Raw genomic sequence first — 25,393 nt, 5'->3', positions numbered from 1 at the left:
TCTCTCAGAACCCCGAGGGCACCATGAGAGGAAGCGCCGCTTCAGGAGGATGAGAGACACGTGGAGGGACGGAGGTCCACATTGTCACCAACCACCAGACCAGCCTAAGACCCGCCCAGCTGAGCCCAGCCCAGCCCAGAAAGCTGTCATTTCAAGTTGATAAGTTTTGGGGTGGTTTGTTACACAATCATGGATAATTAAGACACCAGCCCACTCTTAATTCCTCATGAGCTGCCTTCCTCCTGTTCCAAATCCCACTGTCCCTTGTCCTCCCTTCCCACCTCTCCCGGCCCCCAATTACCCTCCATGGGCTTGGAACAGATGTGCAGACACATCGGGCCATGGTCAGTGTCCCTCCCACTCACCTGACAGCTCCCACACCAAGAGTGGCTTCCTGAGTCAGCTCCGAGTTTTGGAAGACCATACGTGAATTCATGACACAGTGATTCATCACTTTGGGAACAGGGGGGGGGGCGGGGGTAGCTGAGGCAATCAATTTTTAATATTCCGTCTCATCTGAAACAGGTTCAGTGGAGAGGCACAAATGCCATAAATTTTAAGGACACTTCACAAGTTGTCGGGAGGGCCCCTAAAAACACCACACGCAAGATCTCCCATTTGGTTTGCTGTTTTCAGTACATGGGAAGACTTTTAGACTTAACCATCCCCCTCTGGCTTTCTCTAAGGGGTAAAGATGGTTCAGCCCGGTCTGTCGATGGAAAGTTCTAGTTTCAAAGTGTGGCTCGCCCTGGTCAGCTGGCTTAGAGGTAGAGCATTGGTCCAGTCTGTGGATGTCCCAGGTTCGATTCCCGGTCAGGGCACACAGGAGAAGTAACCATCTGCTTCTCTACCCCTCCCCCTCCTCCTTCTCTCTCTCTCTCTCTCTCTCTCTCTCTCTCTCTCTCTCTCCTCCTCCTCCTCCTCCTCCTCCTGCAGCCATGGCTCAGTTGGTTCGAGCACAATGGCACCAGGAGCTGATGATGGCTCCATGGAGCCTCTGCCTCAGGTTCTAAAAATAGCTCAGTTGTGAGCATGGCCCCAGATGGCAGAGCATAGGCCCCAGACAGGAGTTGCCGCTGGATCCCGGTCGCGGTGCCAGTGGAATTCTGTCTTCCATCTCTCCTCCTCTCATTTAGAAAAGAAAAAAAAAAGTATGGCTCTTCCCTCTGGTGGAGTCCATGCAGAAGGATGAATGAACTGGGACTGTGGGTCCCTCTAACCACCTACACGCCCCTGCCTGTCTCCCTCTTCCTCAATGTTATGAAGGCTCGCCTTCTAACAGAAGGTGTGAAAAGCACGGATTTGGGGGAACAACTCGTCCTAGCATCAAGCCCTCTGAAGACCCTAGAGCACATCCGCTCTATGGAAGCTCAGTGTTTTAAATTTCCCTGCATCCTCTTCCTCCTTGTAAGACAGTCCTAATGGGATCAGTGACATTTTAAATTTGTTTATTATTCTCTGTCTCACTCCTGAAAAGATTTCAGGCTGCCTAAGTAAGTTTTAACTCCTAAATCATACACTTTTGTTTGTTTTTCTACTTGGGAAGAAATACTAGATCTTGGAAGTCCTCATTTAAAATACCAAACAAAACCACTACCTCACCCATCCTCACAAGAAAGGAAAAAAGGAAACTTTGAAAAAACCATGCGGAGGCTGTCAAGGTAGGGCTGGCACTCATGTGGAAGTGTCACCCGACAGTTCAGGGACATGGAGGGCCAGGTCCCTGGCAGCAGCAGGGCCTGGAGGATGGAGCCGCAGGTCCACTTACTCTGTGGTCGTGGTCAGCTCCTCCGTGACGTGGCTGGAATGCAGCAGGCCTTCCCGCTTCTGAAAACCCCAAAATGAACAAATGAATATACAGACACTTGGGTGGTTGGAGGAGACAAGGGGAAGGCCATCTCTGATGGGGTACTGAAGCCGTCCGTGTGCAGATGGCCAGGGCCAGGAGACAACCTGAGGGTCAGCAAAAGAACAAAGAGCCACGCAGAACACCTTAGCCACGCCTCGGTGTCCACAGGCAGTGACCCTTTTGGTGGCTAGCAGCTCCCCCCACCCCCATCATCAAATGTGCGTTAGGCACATATTGCATGCCAGGCCCAGGACTAAGTATTGAACACATGAAGCTGAATATTTTGAGGGTTTGGATATACCCTCAGTTTTATGGGGATATCACTCAGCTCAGAGATCTCAAGTGAGGTCCCAGGGCCACACTGCTCGGTGTGGGTGAGGCCCCTGCCCTCATCCCTTCCGTCCACTAGCTCTCATCTTCTCTGCTTCTCCCCACCTCAGCCTAGATAACGGGGCGTGGGAGGACGCCAGGGCCTGTGGGGAAGCTGAGGCCCAGCTCTACGGTCCAGGAACTGGGCCGAGGCCAGGGGCCGGCAGTGCCAGGGACCGCCTCTCCCCAGCTCATTCCACCTCGGCCGTGGCCCAAGGGATTCTTTTGTTGCCCTGGTCAAGGGGGGCATGCCAGCAAGGGCTTGCCCGGGTCAGTAATACTTTCCACAAAACCAGAAGACTTCCCTGGACCACAGTTCATGCCTGAAAGGAAATACCCCAATTACTGAGCTTTATAGAGCTCACGGGGCCCCGAGTCTGACGTCTGTGGGTCTGGGAACCACGTTCCCGTGTCCTCAGGAAGCCTTTCCCGGCTGGGCGCCTTGAGGGAGTCTCCAAGACGATGACAAACAACAGGAATGGTCTCCTGTCCCTGTCACCACTGCCGACCACAGGCATTCTTACTTAGGAAGCATAGAGGCCATATGGCCACTGACCCTTGCCTGATACCAGAGAGGGCGTTCTCATCCATCAGGTCAAGGCCAAGCTCCTGGGTAACGGAGGGGGTCACAGCTTTGGGAAGCACAGGGTCAACCAGAGCCTCGCTGACCGCAGAGGCCACAGGGCCAACACACATTCACAGACCAGAGGGGAATGTGGAGCTGGACATCTCCAATAAAATAAACCCTCGAGACAGCCAGCTTCTGAGTGTCACCTCAATATCCTGGGCTCCTGCCAGACCCACGTATGTATTCCTCATTTACTGACCCCGATCGCCAGTGAGGAGTGCTGGGCACACAGTAGGTGCTCAACAGATGTAGGATGGACAACACTGCAAACACAAAGCCAGGGCAGGGTCCATCCCCTTAGATGCAAGGACACAGCAGGTCCGCCTCCGACGGGAGGACCCTGGCTCCCGGCTCCACTTCCCTAAGGGCAACCAGAGAAACGACTGGTAAGAAGGATGGTGGGGGTGGCGGACTCAGTGCGGAGGAGCAAACGCGGCTCTAATTGGGGTATCTATTTCACACTCCGCTCTCATCCCTCTCCAGTGAGCAATAAGCTCGTTCGAGAGGTCTGCAATTCCGGCTGCTTGGCTTTTGGAGAGAAAAATGAACGTTCCTTTCTAAAATGTGGAAAATTAAACCTCAATGCTCCCGATGCCTTTGAATCTGCCTCTTCAAATCAATGCCCTTGTCCCGGCTCCAATCACTTATTTCAAAGCCAGGGAGAGACACACATTTTGTCAACAGGGAGAAACAGAGGCTGTGGGGGGAGACAGGAGGGGAAAGTCCGGGCATCTCCCCTGCAGAGCCGCGGGCACGCCGGCTGCCCCGGGGATACTCACCCGCACGACCACCACCTGGACAGAGACATGCTCGGGGAGGCGGATCGGGGCCCGGAAGTGCGTGGCCAGGGACACGAGGAGGTGGAGGATGGCCACCAGGTTCTTCCCATGGATTGCTTGTGGGGGGAAGGGAAGAAGAAGTCTCAGATTAGTTATGTAGAAACCCTGAGCCCATGTCCAAAAGGCAATTAAAGATGCCGGGGCGTGTGAATGAGACCTCTGAGCAAAACCACAGCGAGAGGAAGAAAAAAAAAAAGAATCACAGGCCATGGAGAAATGGAGAGAGCTAATGAGTGTCCTGTAAACTCAGCTATAGTTTCTAAAAGTCTGTCCTGTCAGCCTAAGGCGACTTGTGTGACCACGTTGGAAAGTCAAAGGGAAAAAGATCAGGTGGAGAGGAAAAGAAATGGGCAGGAGGAGGAAAAAAATCATAAAAAACAGGTTACCCCGCCACTTAGCTGGCATAACATTGTGCGTTACTGTCTCTGGCCCTTAAAAAGTTCTCTCTCTGTGCAATAGGCCGGCTCCACAAGGGTAGGTTGTCAAGGGCAATGGCGCTTTGGGGCTGTGAGGCGTGACTCCCGCCCGCCTGGGTCCCTGTGCCTTCACCAGCTCCGCTCGCTCTGCTCCAGTAACTGGGCAGGTGTGGCCATCATCACCGCTCCGCACAGGGCTTCACAGTTTACTAAGCACTCACTTCCTCACAATCCTGCCACCTGGGAGGTCAGCTTGGGTCCATCCAAGGTGTCAATGCCAAGAACCAAGGACACATCTCCTGGCAGCCACAGGGGCCCCTCGACAGCAGGGAGCTCCTGAGTCCCACCTGGACTGCTCAGCACCGTGTGTGAGCGTGGGGGATGGTGCACCAGAACAGGCCCTTTCCAGCTTCCTCGGTTCAGTTCTTCACCTTTTCGGTTCACGTCTTCGCGGAACATACAGCAATGTCACACATTCCTAACGCCAGCGCCCGCTGAGACCTGAGACGCAGTCTGGAGGCCCGCGTCAGCCTCCCTGAGGGCCTGCCCTGGGGGTGCAGCACCTCGGGTATTGGTGCCTTTGGAATCTGGGGCTGGGTCCCATGTAGGAACCCACACAGCTTCTGTCTTACAACCTGAGTCCTCATCCTTCCTCTGCAGTCTCTCTGACGCACCCAATCAGAACCAGCTCCACTCTATTCTACAGTTCTTGGTCGGGGAGGGGGACAGAGAAAGTGAGTGTGGCTGAGCCACTTATCTCTGAGCTCCTGAGAGTGGGGACACTGGCTGGCTTTCTCCTCTCCTGACTGCCTGTCACAGAGCAGGAAGTGTGAACGGAGGGTCAAAGGCAAGCCCACACTCGATGATGACAAAGGACAAGGTGGAGAGCCTCGAGGACGCCCCTCCTCCCCAGCAGCCGCTCACCGTCCACGGTCCACGGCAGCGCCCAGCCGTGGGGCCGTAGCAGGTCCTGCACGGCCTCCAGCACCGTCTGCAGCTTCTGCTTCTGCCCTATCTCAGACTGGGTCACCTCGGCCACATTCAGCTTGCAGTCTGCCAGTTTTTCTACAACAAGGAGGCCAAGAGCAAAAAGCAGAATGTCAGGCACAGCTGGAGGGACTCAGGGCCACCCGGACGAGGACGACAGCCGGCCGGTGGCAACGAGGTCCCCTCCCAGCTGGGTCCCGAGGTGGACTTCCAGGATGGTGAGCCACAGAACTCCGAATCCCAAGTCATTCGTGTTCCTTAGAGAATTGCTCCAGGATGAAAAGGGGATGGGGGTGTGAGAACATAACAGTGGGCGTCCCACCTGGGGACATCCTATGCACATAAAATGAACTACCTGATTTCAGGTGCAGTGGGCAGTCAGCAAGGGGGTGCAGGGACAACAGGGGAAGTGAGGAGCCCGTGCAGGGGGCTTCCCAGCGGGAAGAGGACTTTGATGAGAAGATAAAGGGGTCTGACATGCTGCCTTCTGCCTTCCGGCAACCTCTTGCTCCTGCCTTTGTTTCTCTTAACACTTGGACACCATGGCAAGGATTATTAGGCATTCACAAATACCTGCGACTATTTTGTTACCAAGTGTGAGCAGGAAGCAGTCTGGAGGCACCGGACAAGACCTGTCACATTTGCTCAAGATGCAATTACTGGGACTGAGACCCAGCCACAGCCTGTGTGCTCCCATTCCCCTCTCCACCCCCCCGGGAGGAGCAGGAGGTAACATTTGACCCACACTTGCTAAGGGACAGAGCCAGGAAGGAGCCCCTGGTTTCTCCTCTGGTTTGTTTATTCTAAGTCGAGTCACATGATCATAAAGGCAGGTCACAAGTGGGGTTTCTATCTTGCCATTGTCCCCAACAATGTTCTGTTCTGGGGCACTTTCACTGGAGGTGGAAGCAGCGACTTCCACCTTCTCCCCCCATGGCCTCCCCTCCCTTGATTAGAGCGAGAACCAGCAGTTCTGATATCCCCTCACGGATACTGTAATCACACACCATGCCTGCTAGGCTCGGGACACTGCATTTATTCATTCATTCTTCACTCATTCGCTCACAGCAGTCAGACAGCAGCTACTCTGCGGCAGGCACTGTCACGAGCGCACTCTTCCATCCCAGCCAGAACCACGTCATCTGACGCCTGGGCTGCTGTGAAAGCATCCTGAGTGACCTCACGGGTCCCGCTCCTGACCCTTCTCCCCCTCCACGCTGCACTCAGAAGTCCAAGTGACCTTCGAAAACTCTAACTCAGATTATGTCACAGCCCTGATCAAAACCTCTACTGGCTTGCTGTCACTTGGAATAAAAGCCTCTGTCTACCAGGGCTGGACTTGAGCTTGTCCCTTCCACCTGCCCAGCGTCCTCTCTCTCCCTCCTCTCTCTCTCTCTCTCTCTCTCGCTGTCCACACCACCTCCTACAGCCTCCTTTCACTGCCCTTTAAATGTAACAGATTCTCCCTCATTTCAGAGTATCTGCCTGGAACGTTCTTCCGACTCTGGAAACATCTGTGCAGAGGTCACCTCCCCTGACGGCTCAGCTCAGCCACCCTCACACCGCAGCCCTCTGATTCCCACCCCTACCCCTGCACTTGTCACTCTCTTCAAGCATCTGTTTGTTTTGAGGTTGAATCACCCCTAACACATCCTCCCTCTGCCAGAATGAGCCCGACCCACACCTGTCACACTGCAGGCCAACAAAGCTTTGTTCAGCAAAAGAATAAATAACCAAAACAAACGTGACATCTTTTACCTCCAAATGTGCTTCCGGAGGGCTGGCTGACTAAGGACAAAACTATGACGTGTGGCCGCCAGTCCCGTGTCTGCTGGGCTGCGCTATGTGAAATGGTTCCCTCCCCACGACCCCAGCAGGTTCCCCTCCAAGATCAGCTGGTCTGGAAAAGCCATGAGCCAGCTGTGCAAAGCCTGCCGGGAGGGACACAGGTCCAAGAGGGGACACAGGCGCTGAGCCCAGGCAGCAGGACCACATCCATGAAGCTGCAAGTCTGTGCCCTGTGGTTCTAGAGTCATCCCTCCCCTGGCAATGCTCCTGTCCCCATCCCAGAACCCTCCTGTCTGCTTGGCCTCAGTCTCTCTCTCTCTCTCTCTCTCTCTCTCTCTCTCCTGAACAGAGGCCCGCAACCCTTGGTCCCTGACTCAGTGTCCCCACACGTCCCTGCAGCAGCCCGCACTCGGCTCACCCCCCGTCCCCAGCAGTCAGCCTCTGCTATAACCGTAGAGTAGACACAGGCCCAGCCCAGTCTCCAGCCCAGGTGGCTTTACCCAATGCTGCAGGGGCAGATGTCTCTTATTGACTTTTAGGAAGGGGACACCAGGTCCTTGAGGCCACATTTGCAGAGCATATGGGATCCTGAAAATTCATCAGAACTTCTTGGGGACAAGAGATTGTTCAGTAAACGGCTGGTCCCTTCCAGAGTCTTTGGATAGAGCCAAGTACTAAAGGACCCAGACAAATATTCCATTTCCTGCAAAAGGAACCCACGTCCTCAGAGGTAAGGGGCTGCAGGGTGCTCCTCACTGACTCGGCCAGCAGAGTGACCCTGTGACCAACACCCAGAGGAGCTTGTGGACTCAACAACCCCTGCTCTCTCTTTTCATTTCTTTGTCTTTTTAAGTTACCACTCACTGACCCCAGACCATGCCCAGCACGCTGCTCGGTGAGGAGCTATGACCGTCCCCAGGCGGTGACACGGAAGAGCTGTCTGCACTCAGTCCCCACTCCTTGCCTCTCTTCCCCACCCCTCTAAATCCCACCCTGCAAGCACACAGCCCACTCACAAAATAAACTCAGGGGACCTGCCGGCTCCTACACCTCCCACCCTGAAGGCGCTCCCAGTGGACACAGGACAAGGCGCAGGCCAGCAGGGAGAGCTGACAGCCAGAGGGCATGGCGCCCTGTGCACGCCCATATCTGCACGCCCCTTGGGTGTGTGTCCAGAAGGTGCAGGCAGTTCTGGGAGTTGTGACCCGCTGCATCCCGTGGCTGGGAGCTCTGGTGGAACAGCCACCAGAGGAAAAGATGAGAGGACAGGTAACCTGAAGCCCAGGGCCCTGGCGACACCACCTGGGAGCTGTGGGCTCAGGGCTCAGGATGGGTGACTGATGTCTCCATGCAGACAATCGTGTGGCCCGCCCAGCCTCAGGGTTGCCTACACTGGGGCCCTCTGCAGGGGGATCAGGAAAGGGGGCAGACTTACCCAAGAGCTTCTGCAACACCTGCCCATCATAAAGGTCCTCCTCCAGCTGCTTCACGATGATCCTTTCCTCCACCAGGACATCGTTGATCCAGTCGGTGAGAACCTGGGGGGAGACGGTGTGTGGCCATGCTCAGCAGTGCCACGAGGACCGAGGCAATGACGACAGCTGAGGCAGGACCTGAGAGCCACTGGACATCAAGATGCCTCTGGTGCAGGGCCAGGCAGGTCAGGGTGGGAAAGGCCAGAGGGGGGCTGACCACCCCCACACGCTGCCAGGGCTTCCCACAGGAATTCACGAGGACCCAGAGGAGGCCCGTCACCTCCTAGACTGAGCCTCCTCCTAGCAGGTACTTTCAGCCAAGGGAAATGATGACGGCTGCTCACAGTGGTGTGAACAAGGAGGAGGAAATGAGTAAATGTTAGTGGCACTGCCCAGTGTGGCCCAAGGCAGTGCAGGCGGGCTGTGAAATGCCTGTCCCCTCCCCTCCCATAAGATCTGCTCATGAACAGTCCCAGGCCACCCTGAGCCTGAAGCTGTAGAGAAAAGGGGATCCTCAAGGGCCCCTGACCACAAGCCCTGAGCTCCTACCCTTTCTAAAAGCCTTGTGGAGATGGAATTCACAAACACACCATTCACGCTTGTAAAGGGTACGATCCGATAGTTTCCGTATACTCAAAGTTGTCCAACCATCACCATAATTAATTGAAGAGCATTTTCATCACCCTGAAAAGAAACCCTGTACTTATTCATAATCACCCTTTTCCCCATCACCCTCCCCCCCAGTTTCTTCCAACCACTAAGCTATCTTTCCTGGGGACAGACTTGCCTGTTTTACACATTTTATAGGAATGGATTCTATAGAGCACGTGATCTTCCGCGTTCTGGCTCCTTTTGTCAGCGTGAAGTTTTCGAGGTCCACCCACGTGGTAGCATGTGACAACGCATGTGACACTCCTGACGGGTAGACCACATCCCCAGGTAGCATGTGACAACGCTTCACTCCTTACGGGCGGACCACATCCCCAGGTATAAAAATACACACATCTGATTGATCCACAAACCAGTTGGGGGGGTGTCCCCACGTTTTGGCTGTTGCGGACAATGCTGCTTTGAATTGTGGGTGGACACGTTTTTATACATGGACACATGTTCATGTCTCCAGGCCAGCCTGTCCCTTAAGCCTTTTTTCTCAGCGACTTTTCCCACTGACTCTGTTGGTGCTGTGTTATAAACAGAGACAGTTCTTCAACTGTGGAACTCTCTCCGGAGAATTAGGACTCCCACGGAACACGACTCCCCTTGGCCAATGCTGGCCCACGCCACTTCTCCACAAAATGAAATGGACACCTGAACCAGACCCGTTCTGTGCAAGCAGAACTCATAAAACGACCTAATTGGTGCCAATAACCTCTGTGAGATGAGAGGTTTATTGCCATTCTCAGAGATGAATAAAAGGGCAGGGACCTAGAATAGAGTGGTTCTCTGCCGCTCTTCAAAATATTGCAACCAGCAAAATTGGCCACAAAGCAAATTTCTGTGAAGTGCATTCTATTTTCCCACTGACTCAAAATTATTAAGTCAGACACATAATCCCATGAAGAATAGAAGTACATATAAAAACAAATGAAAGAGAGGTTTAGAAGAAGAAAGAGGTGAGCTGCCCTGGGGCATCCTGGTATTATGAACGCTGTTCCTGGGAAGGTCAGCCAGCTCCTCCCTGCTCGGCCTCCTCCTTCTCCCTCCCTGAGGACCCAGCGCCGAGGAGACGAAGCACTGGCCAGTGACGTGGCACCATCAGCTCCCAGTCAAGCTGCCCCCTCCTCCCAGTTTCCACTCTCTCCTCTGACCGCCCTTCCAGTTTCCTTAGGGGGAGGGTGCTCCTTCTTGTCACCTCCTTCCTTGCCTGATCTTCCAAGGGCAAGTTCCTGAGACCTTGCCCTGAACAGCCCCAGCTCATGCCCTCCCACGACTTCCAACGCTATCCTTGTCCCAGAAGCACCTAAGCCCCACCTCTGTACCATCCTTCTTTCTGCTCAGGTGTTCCATGAGCCCCTCTAACTCAACTCACCCCCACCCAACCCATGCTCCTTTTCTGAGAGGGAAACAGACATCGCCCACCAGTTTCAGGGGCCTAAGCTCTACCTCCTAACCCTACTTCTGCCCATTTCTTAACTGGGTCTACCTCTCACCACCTCCCCTCCCACCGCCTTTATCCAAACCACCTCCATGAATCAGTGCCACAGCCCTAACTGAGCACCGTACCTCCTCACTGGTGTTCTTCAAACACTCCAAGCTCACCTGTGTCTCAGGGCCTTTGCACATGCTATTTCTCTACCCTGAACATATCCCCCTCCCTCAGTGCCTGGCCAGTTCTCACTCATCCTTCAGATCTCAAGCTTCTGTATTATTCCTTGCCTGCCCTAACCTGGCCACCACCTTCCCACCATGGCTGCCACCAAACCCAAGTGCCTTTTCCCTAACCCTGTTCACACAAACAATGCCAACACATCTTTATTTATAATGATCTACCCCACTGGACGTTAAGTTCTCTGGGGGCATGAACTATAACTGTCTTGTCTGTGGCTCTGTCCCCAACACCCAGGGCTCACTGCCTAGCACTGTAGCTCCATAAGCAGGTATTGAGTTAATTAAATAATTTACCAAGCACCTACTATGTGCCAGGCTTTGGGAATAAGTAGGACAGAGGGAATGTCAGTCCTTGAGGGCCTACCTTCTTATCAGACATTGAAGACAAATAAGAACATACATGCTCAGGTTGTGACCGATGTTATGAAAGGAACAAGGCAGGTGCAGTGGAGACGCCTGGCAAACCCACCTCCGCCAGGTGATCAAGGTCAACATCCACACCTGTCTCGCTCCATGCTGCATCCCCAGTGGCTAAAGTGTCCGGGGCACACAGACGTGTGGTTCCAGAGACTCCCTTGCCCGGCGCACAGTCCTACCAGGAGAGACCAGGCAGGCGGCATCTGTTCTGAGAGGAAACTCAAGTTTCAAAAAAGTCCACATAGATCAAATTGGTCAAAGCCCAAAGATAAAACCACAGCCAGAGTGGGTGAAAATCAGCCTCCATGGGACAGGACAGGGCACTGGTCTTTCTGCTCTGAGAACCAAACACAACCCACCCCGGTATGACTGCCACCCCCCGTGGAGGTGCCATCTCCTCATGGACACCCCCTTGTCCATCTCAGGTCATCTGTCTTCGTTCTCTGCTTCACAGGCCTCTCCATGACTTTCAGGGACGTCCTCATTTGCGAGCCCTGAATCCTGTGGGCGCATGTCTGGGAAACGTATTATAATGATGCCCTTGGCACCACGCTCTTTGCATAACGTTTTACGAGCTTGCTCAAACCAGAATAAAAATCACTTTCCCTTTAGCTCCTTCTGAATGATAATCAGGATCTGCAGTCTGTCTCCCCCAAAGTATGACAGTTACGTTTTAATCACTTCCAAACTGGCTTGTCGCTGCTGAATCCACGGAGGGCACAGTCCCCGGCGTGTGGCGCGCCAGAACCCATCACGAGGCATCTCCCACGGCTCTAACCGCATCGTCTTCCACCCAGAGGAGCAATTTCACGCCGCTGACTTTTTTCACAAGAACGAAGGGAGGAAGAACACAGAATTTAACAACCAGGGAGAGTCTTGCCCAATAAACTGGGGAATGAGATGTGAAACCTGCTCATGGGGAGACACGCAGACCCCAGTGATGACACAGCTAGCCTGCAGTGGGCCGATGTGTTCTCAGGTGTGGAGGTCTTTCTCTGGCAATGCGTTCTGGAAAGCATGAAAATTGCCAGGCCCCCTTTCAAAGATCATTAAAAACATAAAGTGAGCCCTGGCCGGCTGGCTCAGTGGTAGAGCATCAGCCTAGCATGTGGATATCCTGGGTTTAATTCCCAGTCAGGGCACACAGGAGAAGCAACCGTCTGCTTCTCCACCCCTCCCCCTTCTCACTCTCTCTCTCTCTCTCCTCCTCCCACAGCCATGGCTCAATTGGTTCAAATGTATCGGCCCCAGGCACTAAGGATGGCTCTGTGGAGCTTCCTCCTCGGGTGTTAAAAATAGCTCAGTTGCGAGCATGGCCCCAGATGGGGGTTGCCGGATGGATCCCAGTAGGGGTGCACGCAGGAGTCTGTCTCTCTATCTCCCCTCCTCTCACTTGGAAAAGAAGAAAAAATCCCATAAAGTGTATCATCTGTAAACCGCTGTCCACCCAGGCAGCACAAGCTATCCACCTGTAAATACTCCAGGGCATTTCCGCAGGATCTAGAGAAAATGACCACAGGACGAGACAACAGCCATAGAAGATGTCAGGGTAAGTCTTTTGAGCTCTTGAACCTACAGGCTACTGTGTCACTTCTAAATCCGTCCTACGCACCCATCTGCCTGCTCACCTCCCTGCTTGCGCCCATGGGCCAGCACCTGGTACAGTGCCTGCCATGTCGTAATAACCTGGAATTGTGTGTGCGGCCTAACATTATCCTCACAACAACGCTGGGAGGCACGTGCGACTGTTTCCCCACTTTTATCTGAGCTGGTTTTGCAATCCAGGAAGCCGGACTCCAGAGCTCAACAAACCCTTCACCCCTTAACCTGCATTATGCACAACAGATGCCCAGACAGAGTGTTTGGATGAATGTCAGAGCCAGGGTTTGTTTTTATTTGTGTTTTGTTTTGTTTTATAGGAAGCAGAGGGCAGCGGACAGTATTTTACGTAGTGACAGTCCAGAGGCAGCAGGGTCCGCGGGGTGAGTCCACAGAGGGAGACAGGACAGGGGCCAAGGCAAGGGGTACAAAAGAGAAGTTTAGGTGACAGAGAACAGAGAATGGAAACAGAGAAAAGGGTATGGACCGTGCTTCCTGAGAAACGTCCCCAAGACTGGTAAGTGGCCAACAGTCAGGATGTCACACAGACCTCACCCTGACCCTGCACGTGGACCACTCTGCACCAAAAACCTCTGTTTCGGAGCTGAATCCCTACAGAGAACCACCAGGAGGCGACTTGGCTGGGGCCTCCTCAGATTTAATCAGCTAGAAGCTCAGATAATTAGTCCACAGCAATGGTTTTCAGCCTCTTGACACTTGGGAACAGCTAACTTAGTTGGCCAGAAACAGAAACACTCAACAAATAAAGTTTTATCTTACCGCGCAGATCAGTGCAACACAGTACAGACTGGTGCTTGATTTCCGAACTGCATGTGCACGAAGCACTGAATGTCACATAAGTTTGTCTGAATGCTCTTTGTCTACTGTGTATGGTTTGTAAACGCTCTCTACGGTGAAAAGGTTGTTCCAAAGAGCCTACAAGTTCCAAAGATATCTATGTAACAACCTCAATGGTATTTTCATTGATGATACAGGCTGATAAGTGGCAATCACCCTGAGCATAAGTGAATTTGACTAAGATCATTGGGTTTGTAATTTTCATACACCATCAGGGTGGTTAACTCGCAGACCAGCATGAATTTTCTGGTGGACTGACACCGGTCCAAGGGCCAGTGGTTGAAAAACACTGGTCTCCAGCATGGGAATGATATTTGAAAAACAGTAAGAACCGACCAGGTGAAGTGGAGGGAGGTGTTTTGTCTGAGCCTCACACGGGCACTGCCACCCCAAACATAGAGCACACAGAAATCGGCCCATGGTGGGCAGGCACACCTCTAGGAGCCAGGGCTTGGCTGGGAGCAAAACAGTGACAGTCCTGACTGCACGGGGAGGAGGAAGCCCAAAACCAGCGAGTAAGCAAATGGGGGTTCGGGCAGCAGGAAGTTCAGGAGGAAAACGAGCTAGCGTTGGGGGGGGGGGGGAGTGGAGGAGGCCTGGGGAATGTGCTGTAGCGGAAAGATGGGGAGAAAACTGAGCTACAGAGGACAGGGCTCCAGGCCAGGACCCCAAGGGCACAGGCCATGCACATGGTGCAGAATCTAAATGGGTCAAGGAGCAGTCAGGACTAGGCCCTTGGGCGGTGACCTCTAAGCCCCTGGAGTGCCCTGCTGGACAAAAGCTGTGGGAGCCTTGGGCTGGCCAGAGAGGACTAACATGGCCTGGGGGACGTGAGGGGACTTTGGGTCACCCTCTATCTGTTCCAGCTGGAGGCTGGAGACAGGTCAGCCACCAGGGCAGTCAGCCATGTCTACAAGATGGTGCCCCAGGAAAAGCACTGGACTGTGAGGGTCGGGAGCATCCCTGGTGGGCAACGCTCCTCAACTACCATCACATCACTGCCAATAAGTGACACTGTCCACGGTTCCCTGGGACGGCAGGCAGGGTGGGTGTCCTCCTGGACCCTGCTCCACACGCCGCCCCCACCCCAGGCTGATTTTAATCTGCGTCCCTTCACGGTAGCAAATCATAACCATGAGTGTAACCACGGTTGGTTAGTTCTAGGGGTGCTTATCTCAGATCATCAAACCTACAGGTTGTCCTGGGGACGTCATGCAATCCACTGACGGCCAGATAGAACAAAAAAGTAGGGGAGGGATGGCTTTGCCCTCTCTCTGCCTGGCAGCTGAGCTGGGATCTCGATCTCTTGACCTCAGCTCTCTGGCCTTCAGACGACACCACCAGCTCCCCTGAGACTGCAGCTTGCAGAAAGCGGGCCATGGGACTGCTTAGCCTCCATCTACAGACAGACGGACGGACAGACAGACCGCAATCCATACCCACGGGTTCAGTTTCACTGGACAACCCTGACAAACACAGTGCACGTCCCCCCGTCCCCCCACTGTCCACGGCTGAACTCTCCTCCAGGAATGCCATTCTGGTGGCTGAAAGACAGGGTCACTTTCCTCAGCGACGCTCGGTTCAGAATAACAAACTGATATTCAAGGGGGGAAAAAATCTTAATAAAATAAACTAGGAATCAACATTTTGTGGTGGGTCTAAAAACTGACATTTTCAATTTCAGTGTTTAAAAGGCTATCTCCTGCAAAGGTTCCCTTTATCCTGGATGAGCCCCTGGGAAACGACCACCATGCGACCACGCCAGGCCCACAGCGACGGTGCAGGCGGAGAAACGGTTTTTGAAAAGCACTTCAAACAGACTATGTCTGTCTGAGACGCACCCTGCCATAACAAAGCCCCCAGGTCCCTGGCGCTGGCCATGGGCTGCAGAAGCAAAGCGACATCCACAGAGGCCTTCGGAGCCAGCGCTGGTGGCACGGGGGGAGGCCGCTGTCAGAGCCCAGAGCCTCTGTTCACCAGGCTTCCCCCTGAAGCCCCGTCATGTTCAGATCGGAGCATCACATGTGCCCTCCGTGCGTGGACGCAGCAAATGCTACAAACAAAGTCTCCTCGCTGAGCTGCAGCTCGGAAACCAGGCTGGGGGGACAAAAGCCACCCAGAGGCCCAGAGCCCCTGCCTGCCCGTCCTCGCTTCCTGGACTTTGGGGAACAACCCGGCCATCTCTTTGTCTAGCTGTTAACTGTAACTTCCAGACGCCGCAGAAACTGACCATCTGCCCAGAGCAGGCGTGTCGGCATCAGACGGCTCCCAAGCAGAAGCGGCTGGAGGGGTCGTATCCGCCTGGGAAACAACCCAGCTCTTCAGAGCTATCTCTGAATCCTCCTTCACGCCCTGGGTGGAGTCTACCCCAGTTTGCCAGGGGCTGAGATAGTTCCCTCCAGCCGCTCCTTCTGCCCAGCACAGAGTGTAAGCCAGCAGCTGTAAAGGCCCCAGGGAAGCCGGGCACCTGGGAAGTGTCCATGCTGTCACCTTGACCCCTTCCTCCAACCAGCCTCCTCACTTACACGCCCCTCAGCTAACCTAGCGCAGCACCGAGGGCCTCTCCCCAGCCCACAGGGTTTGCTCCTTTCCCACAAGAGCCTGAATCCTCAAGGCATGGTCCCAACAGCAACGTTCCAACCAAGACACCCCTCCTTACCTTGACCAGCTCCTTGAACTTGGGGTCATCCTTGGAGGTGGGGTCGATCATCGTGCGCTCCTCATTCTCCTCTGCCGGAGACAAAGGAGTCAGGGTCAGCGTCAGCCACGGGGGCAGGCACACCGGGCGGCTGAGAGCGGAAAGCCTGGTGTTTTCTCAGCGAGGACGAGCCACTCTGGCCACACACACCACCAGGTGACCGTGGGAAGGGTGGGTGGGAAGGCGACGGCACCCTTGCACCTTCACCTCTCCCTAAAGGGGACGCAGTCACCCCATCGTTCTGCTGGCCTCGCCCCTCACTGACTCTCATCCTTCAGGAGAGACCCTGGGCAATGTCGCCACGCACACAGGTCTGAGTTGGACCCGTGGGCAGAGCCACTATTAATGAACATATACACGGAGGAAGCTCACTGCTATATAAAACAGTACGAACAAAAAAATATTAGAAAGAAAAAGCAGAAAAAAAGGATGATATCTCACAGCAAAATGTGTTCATCCTTATCCCGTTACCCTGTTTATCTGTTTGTCATTGCCCACCCCGCCCCCGCATGCTCTGGCCTCGACCCACAGACCACAGGAGACCTGCAAGCTCGTTATTGAAAGAGTGACGAGGCGATAATGGGGAAGTGTGACCACAGAGGGACAGACCTACAGAGGCCTGTCACAATGCAGAACACGCTGACCAGGGAGACGAAAGAACACCGGGGGCTACACTACAGGCGGGCCAGGGCCAGGGCGCACAGACGGGGGTGCCCGGAAGCGGCAGAGACCCGGCTCCCAGGCCCAGACAGGCTCCTATGGAGCTGAGAACCCTGCCGGTGGGGGTGGGAATAAAGCAGCTTTGAGTGACAGTGGCTTCACAGCAGCTAAAGTGACAAAGTGGGAAAACTATTTTTGGAGTCATGCAGATATGATGCTTGAGAGGGACGTGCCAGGTAGCACACAGGGGACCACAAGGGGATCCCTGGTGATGTCACACCTGAGGCCCTCAGGAGCCTCCCACTACCCCTGGGATGAGGCTAGTGTCCTCTGTGTGGCCTCTGCGGCCCTCCGGGCCTCCCTCGCTCCTCAGGAAGCCCCAGCACTGCCTGCCTCAGGGCCCTGGCATGTGCTACTCTCTTTCTGCCTCCTCTCCCCCACTCCACATCCCTTCACCCTTCAGAGCTCAGCTGCAGGTGCTCCCTGAGCTTCGGGGGCCACAGAACCTTACGAAGCAAACTGGAGAATGCCAACATGCAGGCCCCAGAGCAGCTGGTCAGAAAGATGGTGAGACGAGGGGGGTTAGGGCCCAGGGGCAGGCAGGTTCAAGGCACTATAGAAAAAACAACAGCCTGCCACACACTTATGACGAATCTCTTTCCTACCCTGTTGGTCTAAACCAGTGTTCTCAACCAGGAGTGACTGTGTCCCCCACCCCAAGGCAGCAATGCCTGGAGGCGGGGAGGGGAATGCTACTACTGGCATATCGTGGATGGAGACCAGGGATGCTGACCAACTCCCCACAAGGCACAGGACGAGCCCCACAACAAGGACTATTCAGTGCCAACTGGCTACGGTGCCGAGGTGGAGAGGCCCCGCGCTACCTCAGGCTGAGATCCAGACCCACAAGCTGACCCCCAATCCCCCCTCAGACAGAGTCACCCAGAAGTGTCCGCCTGGACATCCGCTTCAGCCATACTGAAGACCATCAGCAACAGTAGCAATGAAGAGCTGCACTCTTCCAAGAGGAGAGGGAGCGGACCCTGTGGGGCCGCCAGGAGCTCGGCCAGCCCTTGGCATCGGGCGGGCTGGGCTGCACACGCGTTTGTCTCCATGCACTCCCGCTGGCCCGGCCTGGCCGTGGAAACCACAACACAGGATCCACCGGGGCTTCCCTTTGAACACGGTTTGGAAACACTATCACCTTCCAGACTGATCAGATCCCAAAACACGTTTTAAGGGAAATGGGTCCAGGCTGTCACCTCATTAGTGCCGGACTGTGACATGGTCCCAAGGAGCCAGGTACGGTTGGCAGGTCCCACCTAGCAAGTCCCGGGCCTGGGACAGCTCCAGCATGCAGAGAGATGGAGGGAGGTACATGACTCATGTGTCTTGTTCTCTGATGCTTTCACACTTGGGGGTCTTGTGGGCCTAGGAAGACTGCCCCTCCAGGGGCTAGCTACTTCCCAAGACAAGACAGCCAACAACTCCCCATAAGGACCTTTCACATGCAAACCAGCAGGAGCTCACACCCCAACACACCCAGCCCCCTCTGTTACTGGGCTCAACAGTCCCAGGCAACATCCCCTTCCCTAATCCCTGTGGGGCCAGGCACGGACAGCTCAGCACAGACCCTACACTCCAGAGCCTACTGCAGTTATTCACATCAGCCAATTCTAAGCCCGCTTCCCCTGCCTCGTCCATTCCTTCCCATGAAAACCACATCCATTCCTTCCCAAGAAAGGCTCCTGCCTAGACTTTCCCTCCTCCCCCCAACCCTGATGCTCCCCTGCGTGGCCCTTCCTGGCACGGTTCCCCGACCTTGGCAACGGTGGGTATAATGCACGATCTTTTCAACAGCACTCTCTCCTGATCTGTTGGCCTCACCAGACCTCAACAATAATAAAACTTACGTTTTTTTAAACCAGAAAGAGGCAAATTGACTTATTTTTTTTTCCTGCACGCTTTTCTAAAATGACCTTGAGCTAAGAGTCCAAACTCTCAGATGCCGCCCAGTGTGATGTCTGATCAAAAGGCTGTGACCAGCACGCTTCTCCCTAAACTGCATGCCCCAGAAGCTTCGCTGTCTCGTGGCAGGGGGTTGGGGGAGCCCACGGTACCTAGCAGGGTGTCCTCAGGATGAAGGTCCGCCAAGGCAGGAGACATCGGTGAGTTGATGGCATTTTTGCCTTCTTCCTGCAGGTCACTCACTGTCGAGCAGAAAGAGAAAGGACAAAAAAAAAAAAAGTTTAGTGTACACGGAATTCCATGGCTTCCTGTGTTGGCAGTAGAAACAAAGAGAAATCAACTCCTGTTTTTTAAGCATTTCACAAACATTTGTAAATGGCTTGTCGCCCAGAAAAAGTCTGAGGAAAAGTAACTCGAACCAAGAATATGTTCTGCAATTCTCTCCCCTCGCCAGACACCGCCCCATCCCCACCAAGCCTTGCCAGTCTGCTTTTACTGCTCTTTGGAATACGTGACTAAGACATGGAAGCTTTTGGATGCTTCCAGATCTGCCTAAGGCCACTGAGATGGACAAAGCTTGGATCATGGCGACAGAGCCTCAGAAGGCAGGGCTCCCCTTCCCTCCTTGGAGCGCTCTGTCCCGCCACGGGGATGCCAGGTGTGAAGGCCCCCTCCCAACACATGCACAAGCAAGTCCAGAACTTAGAGCAATGCCATCATCATGGCCACGTCCATCAGGAACAGAACCCTGAGAGTCCGATGGCAGGGGCTGCCTGAGGTCTGGAGCACAGAACACGCAACATGGGCTCTGAGCTGGGGGCAGCACGACCTCCTGTCTGGAGAGCACAAGCGAAGGTCCGCGGGGTCCTGGGACAACCAGAGGCAGAGTGTGAACTCTACGGCGGCAGGAATGCCTCACTCCCCACTCTGAGAGACCTGGGGAAGACACCCAAAGTCAGGTCCACCAGGGAGCACCTCCAACACACCGGGCACTAACACCCCTGCCTTGAACACCACACGCCTCCCATCCGCCATGACTGTGACTTCCAGACCCGCTGCTTGTCAGGTTCCGGGCTCAGCCCCAGGATCAGATTCACTGGGTGTGGGGTGGGGCCTGGGCCCCTGCTGCTTGTTACAGCCCTGGCTGAGCACAGCCTGGCCACAGTCCCCGGCCCCAGGCCACAGAACCGGCCCTCTCCATTGGTGATTGCCAGTGACAGGGCCCAGGCCTTCTGTTTGACGAGCGTTCTTAGAGATGAAAATCTATTTCCTCTTTCAATGCCACAGTCACCTTGAACCTTTAACACCTACAGTCTGGGCACCTGAAACGACAGAGTAGCAAGGGGACGTGGCACGGTGGCTCTGGAATAGGTGGACCAGGGTTTACTCCCCCCTCGCTAGGTGGTTCAATGTGACATAGAGCTTACTAGCTCTGTGAGGCTGGCCCTCTATATGTCAGGGTCCCTGGAAAAGCTGAGGAGATGATGAGTGTTGGGTCCCAAGCTCACAGCTGGCCACAGAGTGGGCTCTGCGGATTTGGCTGGAGACCCAATCTCCGCCAAAGGGGCCTCAGGACACTAGCTTCTACCATCAGTGAAGGCCCTGATACAAGACTGTTTAGAAAACACACCCATGTTCACAGCTGCATGACTCATAGGAGCCAAAAGGTGGCAACAGCCCGAGTGCCCACTGGTGGATGATGGATAAACCCTGTGGTGGGTCCACACAGTGGAATATGGCTCACCCATAAAAAGGAAGGAGCTGCCCTGGCCAGTTGGCTCAGCGGTAGAGTGTCGGCCTGGCGTGCGGGGGACCCGGGTTCGATTCCTGGCCAGGGCACATAAGGAGAAGCGCCCATTTGCTTCTCCACCCCCCCTCCTTCCTCTCTGTCTCTCTCTTCCCCTCCCGCAGCCAAGGCTCCATTGGAGCAAAGATGGCCCGGGCGCTGGGGATGGCTCCTTGGCCTCTGCCCCAGGCGCTAGAGTGGCTCTGGTCGCGGCAGAGCGACGCCCTGGAGGGGCGGAGCTTCGCCCCTGGTGGTCGTGTCGGGTGGATCCCGGTCGGGCGCATGCGGGAGTCTGTCTGACTGTCTCTCCCCGTTTCCAGCTTCAGAAAAATACAAAAAAAAAAATAATAATAAATAAATAAATAAAAAGAAATAATTAAAAAAAAAAAAAAAAAAGGAAGGAGCTTCTGACATACCAACATGGATGACCCCTGAGTGAAATAAGCCAGACACAAAAGGACAAAGCCTATGTGATTCCACATAAGTGAGGTCCCTACAGCGCTCAAATTGACAGAGACAGAAAGTAGAATGGTGGGGGCCAGGGCTGGGGGAGGGCGTGGGCATGTTGTTTAATGGTCAGAGTACCAGTTCGGGAAGATGAGAAAGTTTTGGAGAGGATGGTGGTGATGGCTGTACAACAATGTGAACGGACCTAATGCCACTGAACTACACTCTGAAGAAATAGTTAAGATGGTAAATTTTATGTTGCGCACATTTTACCACAATTAAAAAGAAAAGAAGGAAGCGTAGGCCTCTCCCACAACATTCCAGCCTGGAGGTCCGCCCTGCCGTGGGCAGTGTGCACACCATCTTAACCCCACAGGACACATCCCAGAACAGGCCCCCCTGTAGTCCCCCAAACACTGAGCAGGAAGCAGCCAACGTTTAACACCTTCATGAGTAACTGATGAGCATGCTGATTGGTGAGACCCCTTACTGTCTCCCTCCCCTGAAAATACTCCGAAGTTCCCCATGGCTCACTTAGGTGACTTTAGAAAACAGAGACAAAGTTCCAGTGATTATTTTTACGTCATGACAAGTATTTAACCAGAAAAGAGTTTTCAAAGGCAGAAAAGGAAGGAGGAAAGGGTTTTTTTTTATTTTTTTCCCCACAAAGTCCTCACCTCTACAAAGGTAGGTACATGACCTGGTGAAATGGGTGTATGCAGAAGACCCTGGGCGCCTAGGTCCTGTGTCCTGGGCTGATGTCACAGAAGTGGGACAGAAAGGCCAACAGAGAGTTGCACAGGTGGGCTTCAGGGCACAGGTGAGTTGTTACTGTGAGCCCATAACTTCTCTCAGAAAGCCGCAGACTGCCACACAGGTCATCACTCACGTGGACACTGGACATGTGCCGGAGCAAGTGGGGGAGGGGCACAGGGGAAAGAGAAAAAAAAGTGCTTCCAGGCAGAGAGCTAGGGGAAGGGGGGGGAGAGGGGAAGGGAATGGCATTTTCAAAGCACAGAAATTGGGTCAAATGAAAACAGAGCAATTTCCACACCGCCCTTGAACATCAAAGATAACACTAAACAGGGCCCAGAATTTCACGACCTTAATAAATGAGAACTGCTCTCTCAGACCCGCCCAGGTCTGGCTCAACAGCACGCTCCAAAGGGGCCTGTTATGCATAAAGCCCTGAGGATAACAAGGACCTCAGGCCTGGAGGAAGGGATCCCAGGCAGACCACAGGGCCAGCCACCAGCTGTTCTGAGCCTGGGTCTGCAGTCACAGAGCTCCAGGTTCAAATCTCACTTTGCCACCTGCTGGGGTGTGGCTTGGAGCAAGTCCCCTCACCATGCCGAGTCTCAGTTTTCCCGTCTGTAACGGGATGGCAGCAGCAACTAACTCCAGGGGGGTTCTGAGGAATGAAATTGAGGTCCTGGGTCCTGGGTCCAAGTACAAACTCTGTGAGAGGGTGGGACAGGTGTGGATAAATAGGGGCTCCAAGAGGGGTGCAAACTGAGCCACGAGTAATGAAGAGGAAGGTGAGGTCCCTCATCCCAGGGAGAACTGTGGAAGGCTTCCTGGAGGAGGTGACAAGTGCATACAGCCTTGAAAGATGCCAAGAATACAAAGAAGGAACTTTGGGACTCTGTGCATAGCATATGGATCACAAATCAGAGCCGAATTCTGGAAGATAAACATGGCAGCCATGTCGACGCCGAACCCCAGGCGGGTTCCCAGGTGCCTCTTCGGGACTTGGTTGCAACCATTCACAGCCTGGGTTCCCTGAGGGGCACTTGGCTGGGAAGCTTCTGTCTGTATCTGCCTGTCATCTTCCGAGGGTCAGTCCAATGACTGGAAGGAGGGGCTCCTCTTGAACCGTGGCTTTTCCCCAAGGATCCCGCTCTGCCAGCTGAGTGGCTTTCCAGTCATCCCAGGAATGTTTTGGTTTTTCAAGTACTGATCCACTTGCCAGAAAGGGAAACACTTCAAAGATGTGAGCAATGTGAATTCCCAGCTGCCCTGAGTCACGGAGAGAGATCCGGATGTCTGGTGGGTGTGCAGGCGGGTGTGGGTGTTGAAAAGGCCTGGGGCCCGGTGATGAGGCTGGGGCTGAACTGTGAGTGCCCGTCACTGTTCGGAGGTGAGTGCCCTCATCCACACTAAATCCAACAGACAACCACAAGGAAGTCGACGCCGACGCATTCCTACTGCGCCAGGGTCCACCCCGCCCCCATGGTAACACTCAGTGGCCGCAGACCACACAGTGGGCACGGGGCTGGGGAATGCCAGGAGGGTCAGAGAGAGAGGGGATGGAGCCTGGGTCTTCAGAGAAAGCCAAGGGAGAACGTTCAACAGGACACGTATCCCGTTGGGGACAGCCACTCCTCACCCAGCCCAGGGTGGCAGGCCACGGTCGCCAGATCTTAGGAGTTTTCAAATAAAGGTGAAAATCTGGGGTTTTGTGGAGAATCTCCCAATTTATAAATGTAAGCAAGTAACTCAAATTCTGTGGGTCAGCCAGGGGCCACCAGTTTGTAACTTCAGGTCACAATAAATGTCCTGCTTGTCAGTGGGGAAGAGAAAGAGGGCTACTAAAAATTCCTGTGCACCTACTATGTATATGCTAGACATTTTCCATACCATTTATTCATTTCATCTCCTAATCAGTCTATGAGAGAGTGGCTGGGTCCTGGTTGGGCTAGCCTGTGTTAGAGGTGAAGGTACCTGAGATAACACCACCAGTGCCCCTGGCGTCACAACCAAACCTAGTTTCACCCGGTCTTGCACTTCACCATCCCCAATTTAGTCTTACTCAGCTTTCAGCCTCAACTTACTGGCTACCTCCTCCAGGAAGCCCTCCTGGGTGCTCCACATCCATCCCAGAATCCTTTCTGCCCAATTCAAGTCTCACAGCCCTGTAACTATCTCTTTCCTGGACCGTCCGCCCACACCAGTGCTGACTCCACTCCTGTGCACGCAGTGGGTCTTTAAGGGCGTTGGAGCAGCAGCATGACAAAGGGCTTAGAACCCCGGGGCCAACCTGCAGGTTTCAGAACACGGTTTGACCACTGACAAACTGGGTGATCCCGGGAGGGCTGCTTAATGGCTGTGTGCCTCAGTTTCCATGCAAAGAGACGAGCTCTTCGAAGAGCTGCTGGCTCACAGTGAGCACTCAGTCGATGCCGGTGTTGAGCGTCCGCTGAGGGGATACACACACGTGCGTTTCCAAAGCATGTCCCCTTCCCACCATGCCCACTGCCCAAAGCCTGGGCACGGCTGGAAATGGAACCACTTCTCCCACTTGGAATTACAAGCACTTTTATAAAAAGGAAGAACGAGACTTGAACGTGAAAATCCAGCCGCCCGATAGCAAACCGCTGAAGGGCTGCCCTTCGCACCCCTCCGCACCCCAGCCAAACGCCAAGGCTCCCTCTTTGATTCTTTTGTTTTTCATCTTTTTTCTTTGTATGGCTTTCATGTCTTTACTTATTTATACCCAGGTTCTTTCCAAAAAAGAAAGTGATTAAAATAAATAAATAAATAAATAAATAAATAAATAAATAAATAAATAAAAGCTTTTAGGCAGCCTTTTTTTTTTTTCTTTTTCCCTTTTGACGTTATTAGGAAAACAACTTTGAAAGCGGGCTGGCTGACAGAGCAAGGTCACAGTGACGGGATGCAGAGATCTGAACACGCAAAGGCTTCTCGGCATCTCGTCCTGGGGGCGCCAGGGCAGGAAGGGGGACCACAACGCAGCCTCGTGAAGATGGGGAGCAGGGAGCTCCTGGGGTGGAGTACTCACGGGCTGAGGGTTCAGGGAGAATAGAAGGGCCTCATGGGTGGGTGGCGCGAATGTGGGCCTCAGAGACTAAAGCTGTGACAGCTCTATTTTCTGACTTTTTTTCCTAAGTGTGTCATTTCAACCCAGTGAAGACACTTTGTTACCATCGGGGGCTCTCGCTTCCATACACACGTCCTGGTTTTCAGAGAGAACAAAAGATCACAGGAGAATTTTCAGCGGGCCTGTCTGAACCAGGATCAAAGAGAAAACGCCAACAAAAAAAGGGCTCTCTTCCCCCACCCACAGCTCAAAGAACTTGGAGACACAGCCTAGAGGCCCCAATTGGGACACTTAACCAGCCCTTTTCAAGACAGAGCCACGTCTAGTTAGCCCTGCTCCTCCTCGGAGAAGTCCTCAGAGTCAGCAGGGACAAGAAAGGTAGATAAAGAAAAGAGCACCCCCCCCCCGCCCCCCAACTGCCAAGGGCTTCAGCAGGAACC

At 54.0% G+C, this 25,393-nt stretch overlaps 1 protein-coding gene across 2 annotated transcripts in view; it reads right to left on the bottom strand.

Annotated features, from left to right (window-relative positions):
* PARVB (parvin beta) overlaps window positions 1–25,393 on the bottom strand; it is a 93,409-nt gene that overhangs the window by 22,712 nt on the left and 45,304 nt on the right. For both annotated transcript variants that reach the window (XM_066358625.1, XM_066358626.1), the window contains exons 2-7: window positions 19,032–19,121; window positions 16,213–16,283; window positions 8,312–8,414; window positions 5,026–5,166; window positions 3,626–3,741; window positions 1,769–1,827 (exon numbers count right to left, since the gene is read on the bottom strand). In XM_066358625.1, the coding sequence (XP_066214722.1) occupies window positions 1,769–1,827; window positions 3,626–3,741; window positions 5,026–5,166; window positions 8,312–8,414; window positions 16,213–16,283; window positions 19,032–19,121 (580 nt within the window). The remainder of the gene's footprint in view (window positions 1–1,768; window positions 1,828–3,625; window positions 3,742–5,025; window positions 5,167–8,311; window positions 8,415–16,212; window positions 16,284–19,031; window positions 19,122–25,393) is intronic.

This window comes from Saccopteryx leptura, chromosome 1, assembly GCF_036850995.1.
Source record: "Saccopteryx leptura isolate mSacLep1 chromosome 1, mSacLep1_pri_phased_curated, whole genome shotgun sequence".
NCBI lineage: Eukaryota > Metazoa > Chordata > Mammalia > Chiroptera > Emballonuridae > Saccopteryx > Saccopteryx leptura.
The sequence above is the reverse complement of the archived record's forward strand: the minus strand, read 5'-3'. Positions and strand labels throughout refer to the sequence as shown.